The sequence below is a fragment of the Gadus chalcogrammus genome, chromosome 17 (genome assembly GCF_026213295.1).
Source record: "Gadus chalcogrammus isolate NIFS_2021 chromosome 17, NIFS_Gcha_1.0, whole genome shotgun sequence".
NCBI classification, from domain to species: Eukaryota; Metazoa; Chordata; class Actinopteri; order Gadiformes; family Gadidae; genus Gadus; species Gadus chalcogrammus.
Window position 1 is genome coordinate 10,587,911 of NC_079428.1, and position 24,980 is coordinate 10,612,890.

Here is a 24,980-nt window from a genome sequence, read left to right on the forward strand (position 1 = left end):
TATATTATGAGTTATTTTTAAAAGAAGAAAATATAGTTTGTGCCAAGTTGAGATGCTGTATTGTGATGTAGGTATGCCAACAAGCCGAGTTCAGAAAGCATTCTCAAAAGAAAATAACGTACACCACAATGTTGTTTATATTACTTTAAATAGTTTGAGTCTTACAATTTACCAAAAGTATGATGTGTGCCTAGAATAACATGAATTTACATTCAATATGTAATTCCAACGATCATTTCATGAACATTGTTATTTTTCATTATATGGTGTATCATCAAATTGCAAAAACCTGGTTAATTAAAATGTATTTCTAAAATATTTAAAAAATGTACTATTTAAGCACAAGGTGTTGACGGGCCGTACCAAGCCTTTTAAAAAACAATCCCTGTGTGACATCTGCTGTATCAACTAGTAGGCTCGAGCTGACACGTCAATCACAGGATCTGCGAACAACACTCTTTCTTGTGATGTCACAATTGGATAGATTTTGAAAATACTCGTAACGGTCAACCTAACTATTTGTAATTAGGAGACCTCTGAACAGCAGGATAGCCCCTATGACTATGAATATTTTCCATGCATTTCACTAACTGAGCTAAACAAAAGGTAAGTTCAAACAATTTAGGCCTACATTTAACTCGATTCCTTTTAAAAAGGAACACAATTTTAAGCATTTAAGTTAAATCGACTTATTCCAAATACAGTTACACTATTCTGGTTCACCATTAACATATCTCTTTTACCATCAATGGCTCGGAAACATGCAATAATTTTACAGCGATAAGAAACTCAGACTAAAAAGACATAATCGATTCATTAAAACAATGAATCAAGCAATAGTTTTGCGATTATTTTATACATTCAACAGAAAAGTTAACTTAATAAAGGACAGCTTAAGGATTTTTCACGTAAAATCTCTTGTACAGTGAGGTTAATGACGCCTAACAGTAAACAGTACTAGGATTTAAAATCTCAGTCAGTCAATCAGCCATTATGTAACAGTATTTTCAAACCTAAAATTATTCTATCATAATTTGTATACATTTTTGTCTCTTGATATTCCCTTCTTTAAGAAGCTACAACAAACACGTCAAGGATTGCATCCATCTCTGTGTAAAGTTGTCTTGAGCATGGCGCCCTCTAGGGGCAAAGGCTGGTGATGGTTTAACAGTGCACTGGACAGGAGGGACTTTCCTGTTTGTTAGCTTTGTGTGTTTGTGTTCACCTGTGTGTGTATGTGTTTTCGTATGCACCTCTCTCTCTCTGTGTGTGTGTGTGTTCGTATGCACCTCTCTCTCTGTGTGTGTGTTCGTATGCACCTCTCTCTCTGTGTGTGTGTGTGTGTGTGTGTGTGTGTGTGTGTGTGTGTGTGTGTGTGTGTGTGTGTGTGTGTGTGTGTGTGTGTGTGTGTGTGTGTGTGTGTGTGTGTGTGTGTGTGTGTGTGTGTGTGTGTGTGTGTGTGTGTGTGTGTGCAGTTGTAGTTGTGCGTACTTGTGTATTCACACACACATGTGCATCCCCATTCACGAAAATCCAATACTTTCGGATTCAAAGTCTAACCGTACGTGCACGTCGCTGCCCACGCTCCACTGTGCACGCCCACGCACGGTGCTCACTGCACGGCGCAGGCCCCGGCGGGCAGGAAGTCCTGCACATAGGTGGCCACGGCCTTGGTGAGGTAGGTCATGGTGCCGAAGCGGCCACTGGGGGCGCTGTCGTACAGCAGCCGGCACACGCCGTTCGCCGGGTCGCGCTCCAGCATCTGCTCCTCAGCCCCCAGGTCCATCTGAGGGGCGGGGGGGGGGGGCACAAGGGGGGTTAGTGTTGGCACCATGCTAGGCAGGGCTGCTGGCTAAACATGTGGGCAGTGTGCCCCTACTACCGGCCTGCCCTGAGTTTTAGCCCGCTATCAGGATGGGGTGAGGGAGGGATGGCGGAGAAAGAGAGAGGAGGAGATAGATGGATAGATAGAGAGATAGATGGATGGAGGAAGACAGAGTGAATGCAAGGGGAGACTGAAGGAGGAGAGGATAGAGGGAGGAGAGAGAGATAGAGTGATGGAGAGGGAGAGGGAGAGGAGGCCAGAGGGAGAGCAAGGGGAGGAGAGAGAGAGGGAGGGAGGGAAGGTGGGAAAGAGGGGAGAAGGAAAGAAGCCGATACGCAGGCGGGTATAGGAAGACGGGAAGAAGAAAAAGAGTGAACGGAGAGGGTGGGAGAGTATTTGGGTGAGTAGTGTGTGTGTGTGTGTGTGTGTGAACGTGTGGGTGTGGGAGCGCTCACCTGATCCTTGTAGAACATGTCGTTGGCGAGGTGCACGATCTTCTCCACGTGCACGATGGAGCCGATGCTCTGGATGTCCACGTCGGCCAGCATGGTGAGCACCAGGATGGCCTCCACCAGCAGCTGGCGGTACTCGGGCTGCGGCACGCGGTTCAGCAGCGCCTCCACGTGCACCGAGAACTTGATCTCCCCGGGCGTCATCTGGGCGGGGGGCAATGCGTGGCATACACTTTAAACCGGAAAGTGCTGGATTTTCATGAACGCTGGTGCGCATGTGTGTGTGAATTCACAATCAATCCACCCGTTGCATGACGGATCGATCAACCCGTCCGGCGGGGCCACTATTTTCCCGCCCCAACCGCCCCTCAGGTGTGATATTGATGAGTTATAAGGAGCCGCTGATTTTTTTTTGTTGCCATTTGTGACATCACAAGTGGGATTGTCCACCCAGACGGATCATAGTGGATAGCTCAGCCTAGCGTTCTACTCAGTGGCCTGCATCAACTGCTCATCTGCACACATTTATTGTCTGATATAATGTAAAATCAATGGAGTTCTCTCACCTCTCTGGTTGTGGAGGACGGAAGCACGTATCCCTCTATGGACAGACCATGGCACTGGAAGAACACAGCCAAGAAGATTGAGTCTTACAACGGGCGAATCCCATCTCACTAAAAGTGTATTTGTGTACTATGCATGGGTTGATAGATTCTGGACTGTCTTTGGGTGTATCGACCTTCTGCAGAATCTTCCAGACTTTCTTGTAGAAGCCGACGGGCACGCGGTTCAGCGCTCCGTCGAGGCGTCGCCTGCGCAGCCATTGGCCATGCCTGGTATCCCTAGCAACCGGGACACTCTCAGGAACATCCAGCATGTCTGCGGAAGGCCTCCTGAGGCACTGCGTAGTGGGAAAACACACGACAGTTAAGACCAACACCCTACATCTTTTCTTTAGTGTTGATCATTTGGATATTGTTTCATATTTTGTTGTATATTGTGCATCTTTTTTAAACTAAAGTGACAGGTAAAGCTTACTTATTTATTAATAAGCATTGGCATCTTACTACACATTTCTGATTAATTCTCATGTCTAATTCACAAAGATAAAAAATACGTTACAGATAATTTGACATATTATTAAGAAAAACATTGTTACCCCAGGTTGTTCAACGCCCAGAGACTGGGAGGGGGCACTCTGGAGGAATGAAAAGAGAAAGAGAAAAGACAGACCAGAGATAGATGGAGAGGAAGCGAAAATGAAACAATGTATTCCAAACCACTTTCAACTGAAAGATTTGTTCCCCTTAACTGCAAACATCAGCAGAGACAAAACCTAAAAGCTCAAATTAAAGGCTCAGTGGAAAATCACTGATTAATCTTTCGTTGCGTGAATTAACATGTGATGTTAGACGGCACCCACGCTCAGAAAAAGGACCAAATTACGGTTGTGTAACCAAGAAATGTGCCGAGACCCCAGTGATATTAACTGTTCATTCATTGAATAGTTTGTATTTAATCTAATGTTTTAATTGATTACATAAAATGTACATCCACTTAGGAGGATCTGAAACACAGTTAAAAGCAATGGATTAAACGGTTCCCATATAGTGGAAGAGGATTAAGAAAGACCGTTAAACATGCTCGCTACAAGCTTGCTTCAGCGTTTGCCAAGTCCCAACACAAACTCTGCATTATAATGATATTTATTGAGCCGACATCACCTTGCGTGACTCCAAATTGTACTCAAGCTGAAAAGGAAAGACACACAGACAGACACAACAATATAATATAACATCTATAACAATACAATTTATGAACTGTCCCATGAATAAATTAAACCAAAGAAATGATTGAAACTGTTTGCTTGATTGGCTCGGACAAGAACAACGCGTGTTCCATCTTTAATGTCAAATATACTCTATGAACCAAACAACACTTTGAATGAAATGTCTTATTCAATCAATATTTTAGTTCATTCGTTTATTTAACCTGCGCCTCACACAGTTAAATAGTTATATAGCTCATTTACATGGAATCACACTAATTACATTAATTACAACCCAGTGTAATAATCCTAGTTTTCCATAACCGTCACCCTGGTGAATTAGCGTCAGTATTTCTCTACCTTCATAACATCCGTCAGGGACAATCTGTGGTCCATCTGTCACAGGAAAACAACAACCCATCAATGTGTACCCACTGGAAACACAAGCATGTACAAAACACTGAAAGAACTTCACTTAAGGTAGCCCTCTAAATCCATCCCCGGGACAGTTACATCTGATAGCTACATTGACTGGCACCGTTAGCCAAATCCGTTATTTATTATACAATAAGCAAACCTTAGCATATATCTTGACTTATTACCTTATTTGGCCCCCTTAAAGAGAACCTGTGGTTGATCTGTGACGGGGAGGAAAGCAACGCAGGAGACTTTTCTCATGATGTATGCATGGTCACGCCCAAAGGAACAGAACTTTGATTCAGGTTGATTGGTTAACGACACCCCTGTGTTTACCTGTCGTGGTACCCGTGAGTCATTTTTTTATTGCATCACCTTCAGCCACGACATCATTCGAGGCTGAACCTTCATTGCCATTTGATTAATTGACTACTTATATTCACATTCATGCAATGGAAAAACGTCCAATTACCATGAATCACCAATGATCCTCAAATCACGTTTGCTTTTCAGAATAGCAGCGCACCTCACTTGAAAATTACACCCCAAATGTTTGAACCATTAATATGTGAATCAATATCATGACGGATGACGGCGTCATCACCTTACTGGGGTCTGTCAGGGACAGTCTGTGTTCCAGCTGCAAGGGGAGACCAAGGAGACATCTCAATGCCACCTGCCTCCAGTCTCTCATCAGGGAGACTCCTTTCTGACATCTTGACCACTACTCGTGCAAATCTTACCTTTCAAACCCACCTCAGCAAAGTCTTTGTGATGTTAACTTTTATTTTGACATCTCAACCTACACCCACACCCATAACTACACCCCGATATACACCGCCCCCCCCCCCCCCCCCCCCCCCCCCCCCCAACAGACACACACACACACAGCGTGTCCTACCATCTTCATGTCGCTCTTCAGTTTGCTGATGCCGGCTCGTTCACTTTTGGTCGCCCCTGTGTTGCTATGGAGATGGATGGAGATGGCAGGACTCACTCCGGTGTCCACCTCACCCACTGTGCCCAAACACACACACACACACACACACACACACACACACACACACACACACACACACACACACACACACACACACACACACACACACACACACACACACACACACACACACACACACAAACTATTGAGACGTCGGAGGGCACAGAAGAGGCAGAAGGGGATAGGCTGCCTGTAACCCACCCATGTTTGGGCTACAACGTGTAAGCGCGTCAGCAACAGTGTGGCCAACAGTGTGCCGATGCTACACGCGTGCCTCAGGCTCGCCCCCAAGGAGGACACCAGCTCCGCCTAGCTCCACATCTTTTGTATTTTGAGAACACACGGCTTACCCTGACATTAAACTGACAGACATTAGCTCAACCACAAGCTGCCCCTTGCATCTGGAAGATGCATATGTATTTATCAAGTCACACAGGCCTCGATGTAGCCCAGTAGGCCTCCTGAGCTTGGTAGATGTTAAGCCCCAGACAACTGGAGTGTCTTTTGTTTAAAGGGTTACAAAAGAGAAGGCATTGTTCAGTAGCAGATAAAGTAGGATATAATATTAATGCCAACAGTGACAATTAAATTGAATTAGGCTATATAATTAAATGAACGAAGAAGACGGTAAGAACTAGGTATAATCAAATGATACGGATCTTCTTAGCTTGGAGCGAAGTGCTTCTGTCTGCCCGAGCCGGTCGGGCCTGGATGGTAGTTCCACTGATTGGGGCTCACAACCTCTGCCGCCATTTTCCGCGTGCCTGGGGTGATCCTAGTGGCTGTGGCTAGTGAGGCGGGCGCTGGGATTGGCTTACTGTTGCGCTGGACTCCGAACTCCTTCCCACTCAGGATGTGGTGGAGGAGGTTCTTCAGCTCAGAGGGACTCAGGCTCATCAGACTCTCTGTAGCCTCCGCCTCTATACACACACACACACACACACACACACACACACACACACACACACACACACACGTAGTACACGTTGTAATTGTCATCAGCAAAGGATACAAGGGTTCAATTTTACATTTCTCATCCTTCCACTCTACCCTTGCTCTCTCCATCCCTCCCTAGTTGAGGGCTCTCTCTCTCTCTCTCTCTCTCTCCCTCTCCCTCCCTCCCCCATACCGTTACAGTTCAGCGACTGGGCCAGCTCGGTGGCCATCACCTGGATGATGAGGCCGATGCGGAGACGGAACATCTCCGTGAAGAGGTCCGGGTGGGTGCGGATGCTCATCGCTAGGAACACTATGATCTCCTGTAGGAGAGAGGAGACGGTAGAGGGAGGGGAGGGAGGGAGGGAGGAGAGGGGGAAGAGAGAGAGGAACGGGGAGGAGAGGAGCATGTGTGTGAAGGAGGTTGAGGGGAAGTAGGAGGAGGAGAGGGAGGAAGGGGAAGCACCTTCCATTGTCAAGTCGTCTTGGATAAAGTCGTCACTTGATTAGGAAACTTCAGTGACTGAATGAGGACCTGGGTGAGCACGGCCACGGTGATGTTATGGTCGCTGGCCTCCTCGATGAGGAGGCTGAGCTGCTCGAGGGGGATGGGGGCGGTGATGGTCTTCTCTCTGGGCTCCGGGGGAAGGCCCACCGTCAGGTGCTTCTGGTGAGCCAGCAAATCAGAGCACGCCTAGGAGGAGAAGGTGACCAATCAGACGGAGCGCCTCAAAGAACCTCTCTCATCGCGTGGAAACAGAAAGATTGTAGCGAATAAGATTTATACTATAAATAAATAAATAGCATCACTAGTATAATGATAGTCAACTGTAGAAATAGTAATGAAAATGTTTAAAAATAATGCTTTTTAGTATGCCTATGTGTACGTGTGTCTGTGTACGTGTGTCTGTGTGTGTGTGTGTGTGTGTCTGTGTATATATGTGTGTGTGTGTGTGTGTGCGTCTCCGTCCCTCCTCCACCCACCCAGTCCAGCTCCTCCACCTTCTGCCGCAGCATCCCGGAGATCAAGCGCACCAGGCCCCAGAGGTGCTGCCCCCCGGCCCGCTGGTACAGCTCCCCCAGCAGGCAGCGCACCGTGGAGCCCTTCCCCTGGAGCCCCGTGTCCCAGTCCAGGCCCCTGCACACGGGGAGAGGGGGGGGGGTGGGCAAGGAGGATGGACCAGAGCCATGGGTCGGGGGAACCAGTCGGTACTCGAGCGGTGACATGACGCAGCACTGGTTACATCACGTTATTGACTGTTTGACACTGCACTAATGTTTGGTGATACGTGCACAAGATACTCACTGACCCATCCCACCATGGGATCTGCACTCAACAAACCCCCCCTGACACAATCACTGATTTAAAAACCGACACCTATTACTGTTAATCTGGCGTCTAAAGGTCTGTACATATTCCGTCTAAGGGCCCCGGAGGCTGAGGGTGAAGTCAATACGGGCCCCGAGTTAAACAGGGAAAGGCTACGGACCACCAGCTAGACGGTACTGGCTGGGACCCCCCGTCGTCTACAGTGTACCTGTAGGACCCCAGAGCAATAGGCCCCCCCCACAGCTGCTCCTTGATGAGTCCCCCTGGAGTCCCTCAAGACAGAAGCGTCTGCTCAGATGTTATGATCGCCCTGGCGTAGAGGGCGCGCTCACTTGTCCTTGAACAGGATGTAGAGGATGTCCCCCTGGTCCTGCAGGTTGTGGGTGTCCTTCAGCAGCTGGACCATCGCCTCGTGGTCCACCGGACCGCCCTCCGCCCCCGTCACCACCACCTTGGGCCCCTGGAGCATAGGACGGAGGAGAGGAGGAGAGGGGGAGAGGGGGAGGGGAGGAGATGGGGAGGAGATGGGGAGGAGAAGTGGAGGGGAGGAGGAGGAGAGGAGGAGGAGGAAGAGGAGGAGGGGGAGAGGAGGAGGGGAGGAGGAGGAGGAGGAGGGGAGGAGAGGAGGAGAGGAGGAGAGGAGGAGAGGAGGAGGGGAGGAGAGGGGGAGAGGAGGAGAGGAGGAGAGGAGGAGGGGAGGAGGGGAGGAGAGGGGGAGAGGAGGAGAAGTGGAGGAGAGGAGGAGGAGGAAGAGGAGGAGGGGGAGAGGAGGAGGGGAGGAGGAGAGGAGGAGGGGAGGAGAGGAGGAGAGGAGGAGAGGAGGAGGAGGAGGGAGGGGAGGAGAGGAGGAGAGGAGAGAAGAGGAGGAGAGGAGGAGAGGAGAGAAGGGAGGAGAGGAGGAGAGGAGAGAAGTGGAGGAGAGGAGGAGAGGAGAGAAGTGGAGGAGAGGAGGAGAGGGGGGAGGAGGAGGAGGATGAGGGGGAGGAGAGAGGAGGAGGGGAGGAGGGGAGGAGAGGGAGAGGAGGAGGAGGGGAGGAGAGGAGGAGAGGGGGGAGGAGAGGGGGAGTGGGTTGTCATAGCAATGCCAAGGTCCGTGTCACCTTTGCCGTTTCGGACGGACAGAGTGACAGAGAGACAGGCAGAGGCAGACGGACAGACAGGCAGAGTGGCAGGCAAACAGACGGACAGACATGCAGGCAGGCAGACAGACTGACTGGTACCTACCTGCGGCTCTTGGTTTTCAGAGAGGTTGAGGTGCAGTGAAGGCTGAGCAGAATGAAACAACTTGTTGGGAACATACATGTTGGCATCTGGAGGAGAGAAACATACTGTCATGTTGCATTTTGAGATGGCTGCTAATGACCACCTCACACCTGGTGGTAGAATAGGGGTCGCCTTCACGGTCATACTAATGAAAGGTGTATTTACATTTACTGTGTCCTTGTGAATTTCCTGTGGATGTTATCGTTATGAATAAAGGTTAACATAAAGGTTACCTGTGCCTAACATGAAAGGTTCAGGTATAGGTTTATATTCACCCAGTATGCTGTAAATGAATGTATGCTATATGTACTGTATATGTTAATGATTCATATTTATTAATAACCCATGGACTGTGGATGTTGATAAGGTATGTTTATTAATATAAGCACTGTGTATGTTGATGATATATCTTCACATGCGTACAGTGTATGTTGAGAATATATATTAACATGCGTACTGTGTATGTTGATGATATATATTAACATGCGTACTGTGTATGTTGAGAATATATATTAACATGCGTACTGTGTATGTTGATGATATATATTAACATGCGTACTGTGTATGTTGATGATATATATTAACATGCGTACTGTGTATGTTGATGATATATATATGTTAACATGCGTACTGTGTATGTTGATGATATATATTAACATGCGTACTGTGTATGTTGATGATATATATATATTAACATGCGTACTGTGTATGTTGATGATATATATTAACATGCGTACTGTGTATGTTGATGATATATATTCACATGCGTACTGTGTATGTTGATGATGTATATATGTTAACATGCGTACTGTGTATGTTGATGATATATATTCACATGCGTACTGTGTATGTTGATGATGTATATATGTTAACATGCGTACTGTGTATGTTGATGATATATATTCACATGCGTACTGTGTATGTTGATGATGTATATATGTTAACATGCGTACTGTGTATGTTGATGATATATATTCACATGCGTACTGTGTATGTTGATGATGTATATATGTTAACATGCGTACTGTGTATGTTGATGATATATATTAACATGCGTACTGTGTATGTTGATGATGTATATATGTTAACATGCGTACTGTGTATGTTGATGATATATATATTAACATGCGTACTGTGTATGTTGATGATATATATTCACATGCGTACTGTGTATGTTGATGATGTATATATGTTAACATGCGTACTGTGTATGTTGATGATATATATTAACATGCGTACTGTGTATGTTGATGATGTATATATGTTAACATGCGTACTGTGTATGTTGATGATATATATATTAACATGCGTACTGTGTATGTTGATGATATATATTCACATGCGTACTGTGTATGTTGATGATGTATATATGTTAACATGCGTACTGTGTATGTTGATGATATATATTCACATGCGTACTGTGTATGTTGATGATGTATATATGTTAACATGCGTACTGTGTATGTTGATGATATATATTAACATGCGTACTGTGTATGTTGATGATGTATATATGTTAACATGCGTACTGTGTATGTTGATGATATATATATTAACATGCGTACTGTGTATGTTGATGATATATATTCACATGCGTACTGTGTATGTTGATGATGTATATATGTTAACATGCGTACTGTGTATGTTGATGATGTATATATGTTAACATGCGTACTGTGTATGTTGATGATATATATATTAACATGCGTACTGTGTATGTTGATGATATATATTCACATGCGTACTGTGTATGTTGATGATGTATATATGTTAACATGCGTACTGTGTATGTTGATGATGTATATATGTTAACATGCGTACTGTGTATGTTGATGATATATATATTAACATGCGTACTGTGTATGTTGATGATATATATTCACATGCGTACTGTGTATGTTGATGATGTATATATGTTAACATGCGTACTGTGTATGTTGATGATATATATTAACATGCGTACTGTGTATGTTGATGATGTATATATGTTAACATGCGTACTGTGTATGTTGATGATATATATATTAACATGCGTACTGTGTATGTTGATGATATATATTCACATGCGTACTGTGTATGTTGATGATGTATATATGTTAACATGCGTACTGTGTATGTTGATGATATATATTCACATGCGTACTGTGTATGTTGATGATGTATATATGTTAACATGCGTACTGTGTATGTTGATGATATATATTAACATGCGTACTGTGTATGTTGATGATGTATATATGTTAACATGCGTACTGTGTATGTTGATGATATATATATTAACATGCGTACTGTGTATGTTGATGATATATATTCACATGCGTACTGTGTATGTTGATGATGTATATATGTTAACATGCGTACTGTGTATGTTGATGATGTATATATGTTAACATGCGTACTGTGTATGTTGATGATGTATATATGTTAACATGCGTACTGTGTATGTTGATGATGTATATATGTTAACATGCGTACTGTGTATGTTGATGATGTATATATATTAACATGCGTACTGTGTATGTTGATGATGTATATATATTAACATGCGTACTGTGTATGTTGATGATGTATATATATTAACATGCGTACTGTGTATGTTGATGATATATATTCACATGCGTACTGTGTATGTTGATGATGTATATATGTTAACATGCGTACTGTGTATGTTGATGATATATATTAACATGCGTACTGTGTATGTTGATGATGTATATATGTTAACATGCGTACTGTGTATGTTGATGATATATATATTAACATGCGTACTGTGTATGTTGATGATATATATTCACATGCGTACTGTGTATGTTGATGATGTATATATGTTAACATGCGTACTGTGTATGTTGATGATATATATTCACATGCGTACTGTGTATGTTGATGATGTATATATGTTAACATGCGTACTGTGTATGTTGATGATATATATTAACATGCGTACTGTGTATGTTGATGATGTATATATGTTAACATGCGTACTGTGTATGTTGATGATATATATATTAACATGCGTACTGTGTATGTTGATGATATATATTCACATGCGTACTGTGTATGTTGATGATGTATATATGTTAACATGCGTACTGTGTATGTTGATGATGTATATATGTTAACATGCGTACTGTGTATGTTGATGATATATATTCACATGCGTACTGTGTATGTTGATGATATATATTAACATGCGTACTGTGTATGTTGATGATATATATTAACATGCGTACTGTGTATGTTGATGATGTATATATATTAACATGCGTACTGTGTATGTTGATGATGTATATATGTTAACATGCGTACTGTGTATGTTGATGATATATATTAACATGCGTACTGTGTATGTTGATGATGTATATATGTTAACATGCGTACTGTGTATGTTGATGATATATGTTAACATGCGTACTGTGTATGTTGATGATATATATATGTTAACATGCGTACTGTGTATGTTGATGATATATATATGTTAACATGCGTACTGTGTATGTTGATGATGTATATATGTTAACATGCGTACTGTGTATGTTGATGATGTATATATGTTAACATGCGTACTGTGTATGTTGATGATGTATATATGTTAACATGCGTACTGTGTATGTTGATGATGTATATATGTTAACATGCGTACTGTGTATGTTGATGATGTATATATGTTAACATGCGTACTGTGTATGTTGATGATATATATATGTTAACATGCGTACTGTGTATGTTGATGATGTATATATGTTAACATGCGTACTGTGTATGTTGATGATGTATATATGTTAACATGCGTACTGTGTATGTTGATGATATATATATGTTAACATGCGTACTGTGTATGTTGATGATGTATATATGTTAACATGCGTACTGTGTATGTTGATGATGTATATATGTTAACATGCGTACTGTGTATGTTGATGATATATATATGTTAACATGCGTACTGTGTATGTTGATGATGTATATATGTTAACATGCGTACTGTGTATGTTGATGATGTATATATGTTAACATGCGTACTGTGTATGTTGATGATATATATATGTTAACATGCGTACTGTGTATGTTGATGATGTATATATGTTAACATGCGTACTGTGTATGTTGATGATGTATATATATTAACATGCGTACTGTGTATGTTGATGATATATATATGTTAACATGCGTACTGTGTATGTTGATGATATATATATGTTAACATGCGTACTGTGTATGTTGATGATATATATTCACATGCGTACTGTGTATGTTGATGATGTATATATGTTAACATGCGTACTGTGTATGTTGATGATATATATTCACATGCGTACTGTGTATGTTGATGGTGTATATATGTTAACATGCGTACTGTGTATGTTGATGATGTATATATGTTAACATGCGTACTGTGTATGTTGATGATATATATTCACATGCGTACTGTGTATGTTGATGATGTATATATGTTAACATGCGTACTGTGTATGTTGATGATGTATATATGTTAACATGCGCACTGTGTATGTTGATGATGTATATATGTTAACATGCGTACTGTGTATGTTGATGGTGTATATATGTTAACATGCGTACTGTGTATGTTGATGATATATATTCACATGCGTACTGTGTATGTTGATGATGTATATATGTTAACATGCGTACTGTGTATGTTGATGATGTATATATGTTAACATGCGCACTGTGTATGTTGATGATGTATATATGTTAACATGCGTACTGTGTATGTTGATGGTGTATATATGTTAACATGCGTACTGTGTATGTTGATGATGTATATATGTTAACATGCGTACTGTGTATGTTGATGGTGTATATATGTTAACATGCGTACTGTGTATGTTGATGATGTATATATGTTAACATGCGTACTGTGTATGTTGAGGCCCTGGGCCTTGCTCATCAGAGACACCATGTCCTTGGTCTTGGTGGCGGCGGCCTTGAAGCGGCCCAGCCCCTTGGCTGATGGGGAGAGCTTCTGGGGCGCGGCGTGGGCCAGGAGCTGGTCCAGGTACTGGGACAGCTCGTCTGACTCTGGGTCTGGGGTGGGGGGGGGGGGGGGGGGAGAGGAGGGGAGGGGGGGGAGAGAGAGGAAGAGAGGAGGGGAGGGGGGAGAGAGGAAGGGGACAGAGTGGGGGGGGGGGGGAGAAAGGAGGGGAGGGGAGAGAGAGGATGGGAGGGATTAGAGAGGAGGGGAGGGGGGAGGGGGAGGGGAGAGAGGGAGGGGAGGGATAGAGAGGAGGGGAGGGGAGAGGGAGGGGAGGGGACAGAGAGGAGGGAGTGGAGAGAGAGGAGGGGAGGGATTAGAGGGGAGGGAGGGGAGAGAGAGGAGGGGAGGGAGGAGTGAGGGGAGGGAGGGGTGAGGTGAGAGGAGGGGAGAGAGATGAAGGTAGGAGAGAGGAGGGGGGGAAATGAGTTGATGGGAGGGGGAGAGAGGAGGGGAGGGGGGAGAGAGGAGGGGAGGGGGGAGAGGGGAGAAAGAGGAGGGGGGAGACAGAGGGCGAGGATAGAGATGGACGGATGGATAGAGAGAGTTATAAGAGTGGGAGGACTCAAGAGGGTATAAAAGAAACGTAACGTATGAACAAACACAATGGATTTATTCTCATAAAACTTGTCCTCAAGCTAACGTGCTTTGTCTCTGCTAAGTCACAAGCCACTGTGCCCTCAGGGAGAACGCGCCTTAGAGAAACACACCGATACATTCATGTCCCTTTGAAGGGGGACAGCTTTGAGTCAGTCACTTAAAGGGGAAGTTTCCCCAGTCTGCCGTACTCTAATATAAGAGAGGATTGCTTCATGCGGGGGTTGTGAAGAAACCACATCCACTCCAACACCAGCTGATATCGCAGAGTGCAGTTGCTTTACCACACACGTCTGATGCATGATTCTTGTAAGAGCACACCGAGCGTGACTGTTCCCCTTTAAGTGAAATTAATAAAATATATAGATTGGATTATCATTAGGTAATGTCTTCTTAAGCACATGCTGGTCAAGGTTCAGAGGTACTCTAATACTAAACTAGCAGCCACAATGCTACTCTCCATCCATAGAACAACCAAACACCAGAACACACATCTGGGATGAGACATGCCACCGTGCAGGAGGGGGTCACCGGGGTCAAAGGTCAGTGATGACGTCACAGGAGGAAAAGTGCTGATGTTACAGGAGGTAAAGGGCTGATGTCATAGAAGGAAAAGGGGTGATGTCACAGGAGGCAAGACAGGAGATTAAGGCATCTAAAATGTGTTTTTTAATAAGGGAATAGGTGAAGAGTGAGATTAAATACTCGCAGAAAAGACTAGTTGGACTCAAAAAGCGTTAAGACTAATTTGTGAGCCGAATAAAAACAGAATAATCATAAAAAAATCTACTAAACCACAACAATCAATAATGTTGTTTTTTCCCCCCCAATAACCTCAAATATACAGGCTACGCCAAGTGACTAATAAACACGGTGAAGCTCATTTCCAGGGTTAGTCTGGGTATTAGAAAAGGGGAGTGGTCATCTTATTTTATCTTCTAGTTACCCTCTAGCCCTCCATCCTTCCTCCTCCTCCTTACCGTCATCATAAGGAAGCTCATGCAAACTTCTGAAGTCATCATCCTCCCCAGCATCAGCACCACCATGCTCTTGGTCGGCAGGGAAACGCTGCCCGTTTCCCGGAGCCTTACCATCCAGGAAGCTGAGGTGGGCGAAACAGGAAGTGGTCAGGAAATCCGAGAGCTTGCCTGCCTGCACCCTTTGGAGAGATAAGAGAGGGAGAGAAAGGGAGACAGGGAGATATGACGCACATATTGATGGCAGCCTGACATCTCAAAAAAAATTTGCGTGTGTGTTGTGTGTGTGTGTGTGTGCGTGTACCTGGCTCCTCCATAGTATCCATCCTGGAGTTTCCTCAGCATGGCCAACACTGCCGGGTCCAGAGCTTTGTGGTCCTCGGCTAGAGCGAGCACACACACACACACACACACACACATTATTACATACATTTCTAACAGTGATACAGATGTGTATTTTATAGTCTACTGTAAAGTCATACTTTGGTGTTATTCGATTTAGTTTCCATGTGTGATTCCTCCTTGAGGACGGAAAAGTGAATTGAATAATGAAGGAAGTGAGTTGGTGCATCAGTGAGTGTCTGTCTGTCTGACTGACTGTCTGTCTGACTGTCTGACTGTCTGCGTGCGTGCTAGGTGTGTGTGTCAGTCTGTGTGTGTGTGTGCGCGTATATGTGTTTGTGCTGGCGCACGTGCTAGGTGAGTGTGCGTGTGGACCCACTGAGCATGCTCTGAGAGATGGGGAAGGTGACGGTGGGTCTGCCGGTCATCCTCCAGCGGGAGGAGAGGTAGGAGAGGTCCGTGCGCAGCATCTCCACGATCATCTGGTTGTCCAGGGCCAGGTAGAACTGCTGGTGGTCTATGAACTGGGGGAGCGCGAGACACGTGCAAAAGTACCGTCTTCAGATATCCTCCTTTATAAGGATTCATAAGAAGACGAGTTCTCGTGGTTAAATTGAACCATCACGACCTCCCGGTGACCTCCCGTTGACCTCCCGTTGACCTCACCTGGGGGGTGAAGGAGAACATGGTGTTCCTGATGATGTAGAACTTGGAGGTCCCCAGGACCCCGATGCGGCGGTACGGTCGGCCCGTCAGGCCCAGCCTCTTGTTGCGACCTGAGGAAGAACCAGCGTGACTCAGGTCAGCTCGTAGTACTATTACTACCAGAATCCCCATGGATACACAGCCACAATCAAAGAACGGAAACACTTTAGATCACATTTAAATAAAGTAAATATTGTTCTGAAGGAATGTGTGTGTGTGTGTGTGTGTGTGTGTGTGTGTGTGTGTGTGTGTGTGTGTGTGTGTGTGTGTGTGTGTGTGTGTGTGTGTGTGTGTGTGTGTGTGTGTGTGTGTGTGTGTGTGTGTGTGTGTGTGTGTGTGCGCGCGCGCGTGTGTGTGCTGGTCTGACCGAGGCGGGCGTAGATGTGGCTGAGCACCCTGGAGGGCTGGACGTGGAGGGGGTGGATGTCCGCTACGGTCTCCACCTCGATGCCCTCCTTCAGCAGCAGGGCCTTGATGTCCTCGCTCTCCGCCAGGACCGCCACTATTGTGTGGGGGGGGGGGGGGGGGATACAACCGGAATATTATATAAATGTGTTGCCATGAAGTATATTCGGTTTCAATGTATCATTGAACTCGTAGCATTATTGCCCAAGTTGTTTTTTAAGGTTCAACTTCAGCCTAAGTCAAATACCGTAGATGAATTAGGCAGATAGTGATTATGGAACATAAAAGCACTCTGATTGGCTTAGGATACAGCCAATGAGGCAAAGCGAATCAGCAGCGTTAGGAGAGTAGTGTGAGGTTAGATATCACAATACGGCCAAAATTTGCCTCAGGCAATTACGCTCTGAGGCTAACGGTATGTCATGATCGTTATGATCTTATATGATATGGAGTGCATTGTATTCCAGTCCAGGGGTGTGGTTTGCCCTCTCACCCTGGACGACCACGTCCGGTTTGGGAATGGTGGAGAAGCGTCTGTTCAGAGGGTCGATCTCTCCAGGGGCCAGGAAACCCTGTAGGAATGAAAGTCATGAGTATGACTGTAATGCTGTGCACTGTCCTGTACTGTAACGCAGTGCATTGTGGGGGTCGACCCCTCACCTCAGCCAGCAGGTTCCCCAGGACGTAGAGAGACTGGGCCCATTTCAGAGGAAGCTTCCCCAGGGGTATCCTCTCCACGCTGTGAGGACTCCCATACTCCTCCTCCACCTGTACCCCGTGTTTAGAGGGGTGGGAAAGACCAACGGACGGTGTGATGAAGAGCTAGCATAGCATACATGAGACACCGGATTGATTGAAAACTGTTGAGGCAAACAAACTAGCGATGGCTATAATGGTATTTTTTAACAGCAAAGCTAGTCAGTTAGCTCGAATCGCATTTGATTTCCACAACAAGGGTGGTAGTTAAGCTGTAACACTTTGACGGTTAAGTGCTCAAACGGGCTGATTCAATGTTTGACCTTGAATTGGAGGTTGTGAGCGTGTCACCCGTGACTCAGAAAGAGACTCCCTTTGAAAACCTCTCCCACTCGTGTTGTCCACGGCAGCCCGGGCGCTACCTTGTCGTGTGGAACGCTGTAGAGTTCCGGAACCAGGGGGATCCCGTCCTTCTGCTTGATCAGGATCCCCTCCAGCGCCTCCTGGTACTCCTGTACCTGATGAGACACACACAAAACATGAACTAACACACCTATGGATAGCATACACACATACATACACACCAACTGGGGGGGGGGGGGGGGGGGGGGGTACCTGTTCAGGGCTGTTGGTGAAGATCCCGTCCAGGATGAGGTAGGTCCAGAACAGGGGCCACTCACACTCGATGTTCTCAAACAGCTTGAGCTCCGCTGACTCGTAGTACAGGCGGCTGGGGTCCTTGGAGAGGGACAGACAGACAGACACACGCTCCATCTGCATACGGGACAACCCAGAGTGCCCCCCCCCCCCCATCCTGTCCTGCAGACCCCCAGGGTCGGGGAGCCCCAGTGTGGAAGGCTGAGGGGGAACAGAGAGGTATGCCTGCTATGTGACACACTCCCCGAGCCGAGCGACTTGAGGCCGGCTCCAGTGACCCCCCCCCCCCCCAGATCCCCCCTGAGCTGGCTGACATTTTGGATCTGTGACCGGCACACACAGAGTGTTCTCTGGAGCTGCTGTTAATGCTATTAATAGCCCTGCATGGGGGGTTTCAGAGCCAAGACGGTACGGTGTGTGTGAGAAGAGACTCGGGGATGTCCCTCTGCCCGTCTGGGTGTTTCTCCCTCTCTCTCGCTCTCTCTCGCTTTCTTTTCTGTCCCGTTGTGTTGACAGTTGGTTTGCCTGTCTGCCTCACTCTTGGTCTGTCTGTCTGTCTGTGTGTCCGTCTCTTTACCTCTTTGGGAGTTTTGTGGCCGTCCCTGAGAAACCTGCAGCATCCATACCGACCCTGGAGAGAAAGAGAATAGAGTTAGAGCTAGAAAATAAATGACATTATAATAAATCCTGACAAAGAGAAAATGGAGTTCATTTTGAGACAGCACAAACTACAATACACACATTGAGGTGGAATACATGATTGGTTACCTTGGTTCACCTGTACCTTGGCTATGATTGGCTGCCTGTCTCACCTGTACCTTGGCTATGATTGGCTGCCTGTCTCACCTGTACCTTGGCTATGATTGGCTGCCTGTGTTCACCTGTACCTTGGCTATGATTGGCAGCCTGTTTTCACCTGTACCTTGGCTATGATTGGCTGCCTGTCTCACCTGTACCTTGGCTATGATTGGCTGCCTGTCTCACCTGTACCTTGGCTATGATTGGCTGCCAGTGTTCACCTGTACCTTGGATATGATTGGCTGCCCGTCTCACCTGTACCTTGGCTATGATTGGCTGCCTGTCTCACCTGTAGTTTGGAGATGATCTCCTCCTTGGTGAGGTTGACAAGAGCCATGTCCTCCACAGCGAAGGCGGGGTAGGTCAGGATGGCCAGCGTACCGGCGTCCACCTCCTTGGACATGGACGCCAGCGGCAACATGGACGACAGGATCGACTGTGGGAGGGGGTTATGATGAGGGGGTTAGCCTCCCAGCCACAAGTGTGTGTGTGTGTGTGTGTGTGTGTGTGTGTGTGTGTGTGTGTGTGTGTGTGTGTGTGTGTGTGTGTGTGTGTGTGTGTGTGTGTGTGTGTGTGTGTGTGTGTGTGTGTGTGTGTGTGTGTGTGTGTGTACCTGACAGTGCTGGATGTCGTCAGCCAGGGCGTGCACCACAGAGCCAGGTCCTCCTTTGGCTCCGAACAGGTTGAGTTCGTCCAGGGCCTCTAGCGCAGCCTGCAGGACACAACAGAACACCACAGGCAGAGGGTTTGCCATAGCCTAGTAGCATAGCATTGTACCATTAGACAGCATAGTGTAGCATAATAATTCAACTCAAGACCTCACAGTAAAGAATGAATTGAATTATTATGCTATTCCACACAATATTAATTCCATACAATACAAAACAATAAACAATTTAGAAGTATAGTACATCAGAGCAAAGTGTAGCATAGCATTGCACATAGCATAATGAACTATAGTAAAGCATTGCACATTGCAGCATAGCATGAAGAATACCATAATGATAAATGCATGTGTGTTTGTGTGTGTAAAGGTCTAGTACTGTGTACCGTGTTATTTTTGAGCGAGACTCAATTCCAGGAAGCCTCTGTAAACATGACACCACACTAACCTTAACAACAGGGGCACCGTAGACTCTGCAGTCTGTTGGGTTTGGTCACGGTGTGCGTGGGAGAGAGAGGGAATTTGTGTTTGTGTCTGTGTCTGTGTCTGTGTGTCTGTAAAAATCAGCTGAGCCCTAAATTAATGACTGAGGCGGTTTACCTTAGCCATGCCTATAGAGCTGGCGTTCAGTTCGATGATACCCTGGTTGGTCTTGTCCCCTCTTTCCCACATCCCATAATCCTTAACAGCACCAGAAAAATAATAAGGATTCAGACAACATCATCAAAATGTACAAAAAGACCAATAACTGGAATAAGAAATTAGTCGATATAAGATCAATATATTAATAAGTTGAATCCATCTGTGTGTGGGACAGATTTGAACTTATCTACACAACCAGGTTTCGACTGAGATATAATATAGACTGAGGTATTGTGAGGAATATTTGAATAGAGAGACGGAGGAAGAGGAGGACGAAGAGGTGGAGACTTACAGCCACTTTGTACGCGGCCTCGATGTAGAACATGAGGTTCTGGATCACGTCCACCTCGTCCTGGGTATAGACCACATGGAGACCTGCATCTCACACACACACACACACACACACACACACACACACACACACACACACACACACACACACACACACACACACACACACACACACACACACACACACACACACACACACACACACACACACACGTTAGTATTAGTGCTGTCAGTTAAACGCGTTATTAACGGCGTTAACGCAAACCAATTTTAACGGCGTTCATTTTTTTATCGCACGATTAACGCAATTTATTTATTCATTAAAAAAATAATAACAAAGAAGCAGTAGCCTGACTGCTATGTTCAAGGCAGTAGGTTTGTATGTTCATCGTTTAATTGCACTATAGGCTTTTTTTTTTATATCGTCCTGTTTTGATCAGTATATGCCAATGTTGTTATCAATAAAAAAACATTTGCACAAGGCAAGCCGATGCACTCCTCCATGTTGATAAGAACATTAAAATGAGAAAAATTAATGGGACAAAGAAATCAAGGGATATTTAGCGAAGAAAAAATGTGTTAACTATGACATTAATGTGATTAATCGCGATTAAATATTGTAATCGCTTGACAGCACTAGTTAGTATATAGTGAAATATAAATAACTGTTTCTCTCTGTGCAAACACACACACACACTGACCCGAGGCGGTCATCTGAGCGAGGATGAGGAGGAAGAGGGAGGTGGCGTCGACCTGCAGATGTCCCCACTCGGTGTCCCCGACTACAGTGGCACAGGTCCTGGTGTTGTACTTGGCGTGGACACAGTCCAGAGGGCTCTTGGTGTGCTTGAACTTCTCCACCTTGTCCAGCTGGAAGGGAGGAGAGGGGAGATGGGAGAGGGGACAGAAGAGATAGGAGATAACAAAGAGGACAGAGGGGAGAGGAGACAAAATGGAATAGTGTTGTGACCGGCTAGCTAAAGAGAGCGAATCCAGCGACTAAGTGCAGGATTTCTGTACAAGGGGAGAGGCAGAGAGAGAAAGAGATTGAGTGAGACTGAGAGGGCATGAGAGTCATAGAAGAGTGTTAACATACCTGCCTCATGATGCACTGCAGGATCCCCCTCATCAACTTCACCACACTCTGGCGAGAGAGAGAGAGAGAGAATATTTTAAGCAAAGAACCCTTCTGTGTTGCACTAACACTAACACACAGGCGGGCGTGGCGCTACCTGCTCCAGCTCATAGGCCTTGGCCTTGTCCTCGTCGCGGTCTGCGTTCTTGCGGTAGGCCAGGCTCAGCCCCCACACCGACAGCACGCTGTACACGTTGTCCCGCACCCACGCATCCGGCTGCTCCTCGCTGGCCGGCAGCAGGCCCGTCACCGGGTCCTGGAGAGAAGGGAGGCAAGGGTCAAAGGTTATAGTTTAGCCATGCACTGGGTTCGAGAGAGAGAGAGATGGAGACAGACAGACAGAACCACAGACAGACAGACAGACACGGGTCAAAGGTCCAAGTTCATAGTTTTTAGTAAGGTCATGGTTTAACCTCTTTAAAGGGGTCCTGGAGGAGAGAGAGAAGGGGTCAAAAGGTCAAAGTTCATAAATCACCCCTGTGACAATATTTGAGAAGAGACACAGGTCAGTCAAAGTCAAAGGTCAAGCAATAGGGCATAGTTAAAGCCTGTCACTGGGTCCCAAGCTGAGAGATAGACAATTAAAGGTCAACCAGTTCATAGGTCCAGCAGACACTGGTCAAACGGAAATCATGCTACTAAAAGGCACTGGCAGAGACACACAAAGGTCATAAGTCAACCCCTCCAATGGGTCCTAATAAAGACACATACATGTCAAAGGTCATAGGTCAACCCCGTGACATTGTCCTTAGGGGGAGAGAGAAGTTCAGGGGTCACCCAGATCGCTGGGGACGTGTCCTAGGAGAGAAACAGGTTATGGGTGTCCATTTCAGCGAATTAGAGAGGTTAAAGGTGAACCCTGTTACTAGATCCCCTCAGAGCGACAGACAGGTTATCTTATGTCAGGTAGGTCAGGATGTAGGACTTATTACTATTTTACTCTTCAGTCATGTAGCGGACACTTTTATCCAAAGCGCTCACAGTGAACTCAGAATTCATTAAGGAGCAGGGGTTGCTTTAGGATGCCCACAGGTAAACTGTGGACTTTGGGGATCGAACCCAGAACCTTTCAGCTGGGAGTCAGTCACCCTCGTCACCACCACCTACATGTATTTGGGTGAGCTAACTCTGACAGATATCTGACACCGGTATACTCACTGCTGAGTCCCTAATAATAGTTCTAATAAACCCTTCTGATGCATTGTGGGAGACGTACACAAACTACCCCGGCACAGAATACTTAGTGCACGCATTGATGACATGGGCATTGTGTGCACTCTGCTTTGGTTTATTAGAGAAACGGACAACACGTGCACAGGAAGGTCAAGGGTGAATCTGTAGATGGTGTGTGTGTGTGTGTGTGTGTGTGTGTGTGTGTGTGTGTGTCTCCAGCTGAATGGTGGAGAGATCTTACCCATGTTCAGCTCCAATGAGAGCAGCAAGCCGATTGGTTGAAGCAGAGGAGTAATTCCCTCACTTTGGCCAATAAGCTTGCTAGCTCTCAGATCATTGTTTTTTAGGACAGGAAATTAGAGAAAGGAACAGGAAGTTCTGCCATGCAAAAGTGTAGTGTGTGTGTGTGTGTGTGTGTGTGTGTGTGTGTGTGTGTGTGTGTGTGTGTGTGTGTGTGTGTGTGTGTTTCATTAGACATTATATATGACAGATACTGATATGTCAGTATCTTTCCGAAGCAGTCACACAATGTTAGTGTATATTATTACTATTACATTCAAGTGTGTGTGTGTGTGTGTGTGTGTGTGTGTGTGTGTGTGTGTGTGTGTGTGTGTGTGTGTGTGTGTGGGGGTGGGGGGCGTATCATACAAACAACGATGAAGTACGGTTACTGAACGATGCAATGCACACGTTTACGACACACATCGCATGGGGCCTGTGTGTGTCTAAAACACGCTCATTCTGCTCACAACGACACACACACACACACACACGTAATTTGTTCTTCCGTGACATTATATCTCGACACCGACATCACTCACTTGGTGTCGAAGTATCGTTTGGTGCACGATGCGTGCATAGTTGTCCAATTTCACGCCCGAGTTGCTTCTGCTTCGCATTTCGACGGGGCAGCTCTATCTCGCACGTTGGCGATAAAGTTAAACAAACCGGTTTTAGTTCCTGTCAGATAGACCCATGTCGTCGGTACTCGGGACTGGGCTTGTCTCGGAGCAATGACTCGAAGACTTGAAGACAGATCAGTTGCCGGTTGGGAAACTTTCAAGATGACAAGGAGGACTGTCAAGGGGCTGTCAACCAAATATCGCGACCCCAGCCAATATGTGCTCCCATTGGCTGCCGTGATGCTGTGTCCCGCCCACTTTCTAAAATATCCATAGGGAAATGTCACTTGGCAGGCATGCGCAACTAGTATTTGTATAAAATAAATTAAATTAAAGTACTATGTCGACCAATCTAAGTAGTATTATATACCTAAGCATATAGGAATTCATATTATTATATCCGTATAATATATGTCTACATTTTATTGTAGCAAGCAAGAGAGACAGAAGAAGAAGGAGGCAAAGTAATAACCGAAGACAGTATTTACATAGGCCTAACAAAATTCGCACTTGGCCGTCGTTTTCTCGAATGCAGCATTCACTCAACTTAACGTCACGTACTCATGTTCTCGCACTTTAATGCGTTTGGACCGAAGAATACACCTTTATTTTAAGTGTCTGCCAGGTCAGAGACAGCAGGTCAGAGACGCCGAACAAGTGAACTCCAGAACTTTCCTGCGAAGGAACTCGTTTACGTATTTCTGTTATGTTCTAATATTGCCTTTATGTTGCGCTAAATTTAGATTCAAACACTGAATTTCGTTAATGTGTCAAAATTAAATTGATACTTAATAATAAAAAATAATTGAACCCAACTATTTTATTTATTCTAAAAATACATTTGCTTGAACTGCAATACGATGATATATAAAATAATTTACATCTCGTAAGTAGATAATCAATCAATCAATCAATAGATGCATTGGCCAATAGATGGCACTCTTTCGTCATCTCAAAACTATTTCCGAGGCTTTTTGGCTTCCACATAGGGATGTCATAATTTGAGACA

The 24,980-nt window shown here is 45.3% G+C and overlaps 1 protein-coding gene across 6 annotated transcripts; it reads right to left on the reverse strand.

Annotated features, from left to right (window-relative positions):
• Positions 1 to 104: 104 nt before the first annotated feature.
• On the reverse strand, positions 105 to 24,170 carry phka1a (phosphorylase kinase, alpha 1a (muscle)). Of its 6 annotated transcripts, XM_056575407.1 has the most exons (35): positions 23,891 to 24,170; positions 21,994 to 22,152; positions 21,858 to 21,905; positions 21,463 to 21,631; positions 20,763 to 20,845; positions 20,429 to 20,509; positions 19,778 to 19,876; positions 19,454 to 19,600; positions 18,944 to 18,997; positions 18,325 to 18,447; positions 18,132 to 18,227; positions 17,674 to 17,781; positions 17,507 to 17,585; positions 16,976 to 17,110; positions 16,570 to 16,679; positions 16,283 to 16,427; positions 15,866 to 15,944; positions 15,565 to 15,743; positions 13,873 to 14,040; positions 8,953 to 9,038; positions 8,061 to 8,188; positions 7,383 to 7,536; positions 6,934 to 7,092; positions 6,592 to 6,721; positions 6,281 to 6,382; positions 5,364 to 5,479; positions 5,067 to 5,102; positions 4,648 to 4,683; positions 4,406 to 4,441; positions 4,002 to 4,028; positions 3,437 to 3,475; positions 3,017 to 3,178; positions 2,844 to 2,897; positions 2,281 to 2,481; positions 105 to 1,786 (listed from the first exon to the last, which is right to left on the reverse strand). In XM_056575407.1, the coding sequence occupies exons 1-35, from the start codon at positions 23,966 to 23,968 to the stop codon at positions 1,613 to 1,615; spliced, it is 3,780 nt and encodes a 1,259-aa protein (XP_056431382.1). In that variant the 5' UTR covers positions 23,969 to 24,170; the 3' UTR covers positions 105 to 1,612. The 6 variants fall into 6 exon arrangements, with proteins under 6 accessions (XP_056431382.1, XP_056431383.1, XP_056431384.1 ...); XM_056575408.1 differs by lacking the exon at positions 4,002 to 4,028; XM_056575409.1 differs by lacking the exons at positions 4,648 to 4,683; positions 5,067 to 5,102.
• Between the last annotated feature and the right edge of the window lie 810 nt (positions 24,171 to 24,980).

Excerpts from the sequence above, each read along its gene's own strand:
- phka1a (XM_056575407.1), bottom strand. The coding sequence starts at position 23,968 with ATGCGAAGCAGAAGCAACTCGGGCGTGAAATTGGACAACTATGCACGC. Across the intron at positions 21,632-21,857 it reads TGCAGTGCATCATGAGGCAG|CTGGACAAGGTGGAGAAGTT; the intron begins GTATGTTAACAC and ends CCTCCCTTCCAG. Across the intron at positions 2,898-3,016 it reads TCTGGAAGATTCTGCAGAAG|TGCCATGGTCTGTCCATAGA; the intron begins GTCGATACACCC and ends GTGTTCTTCCAG.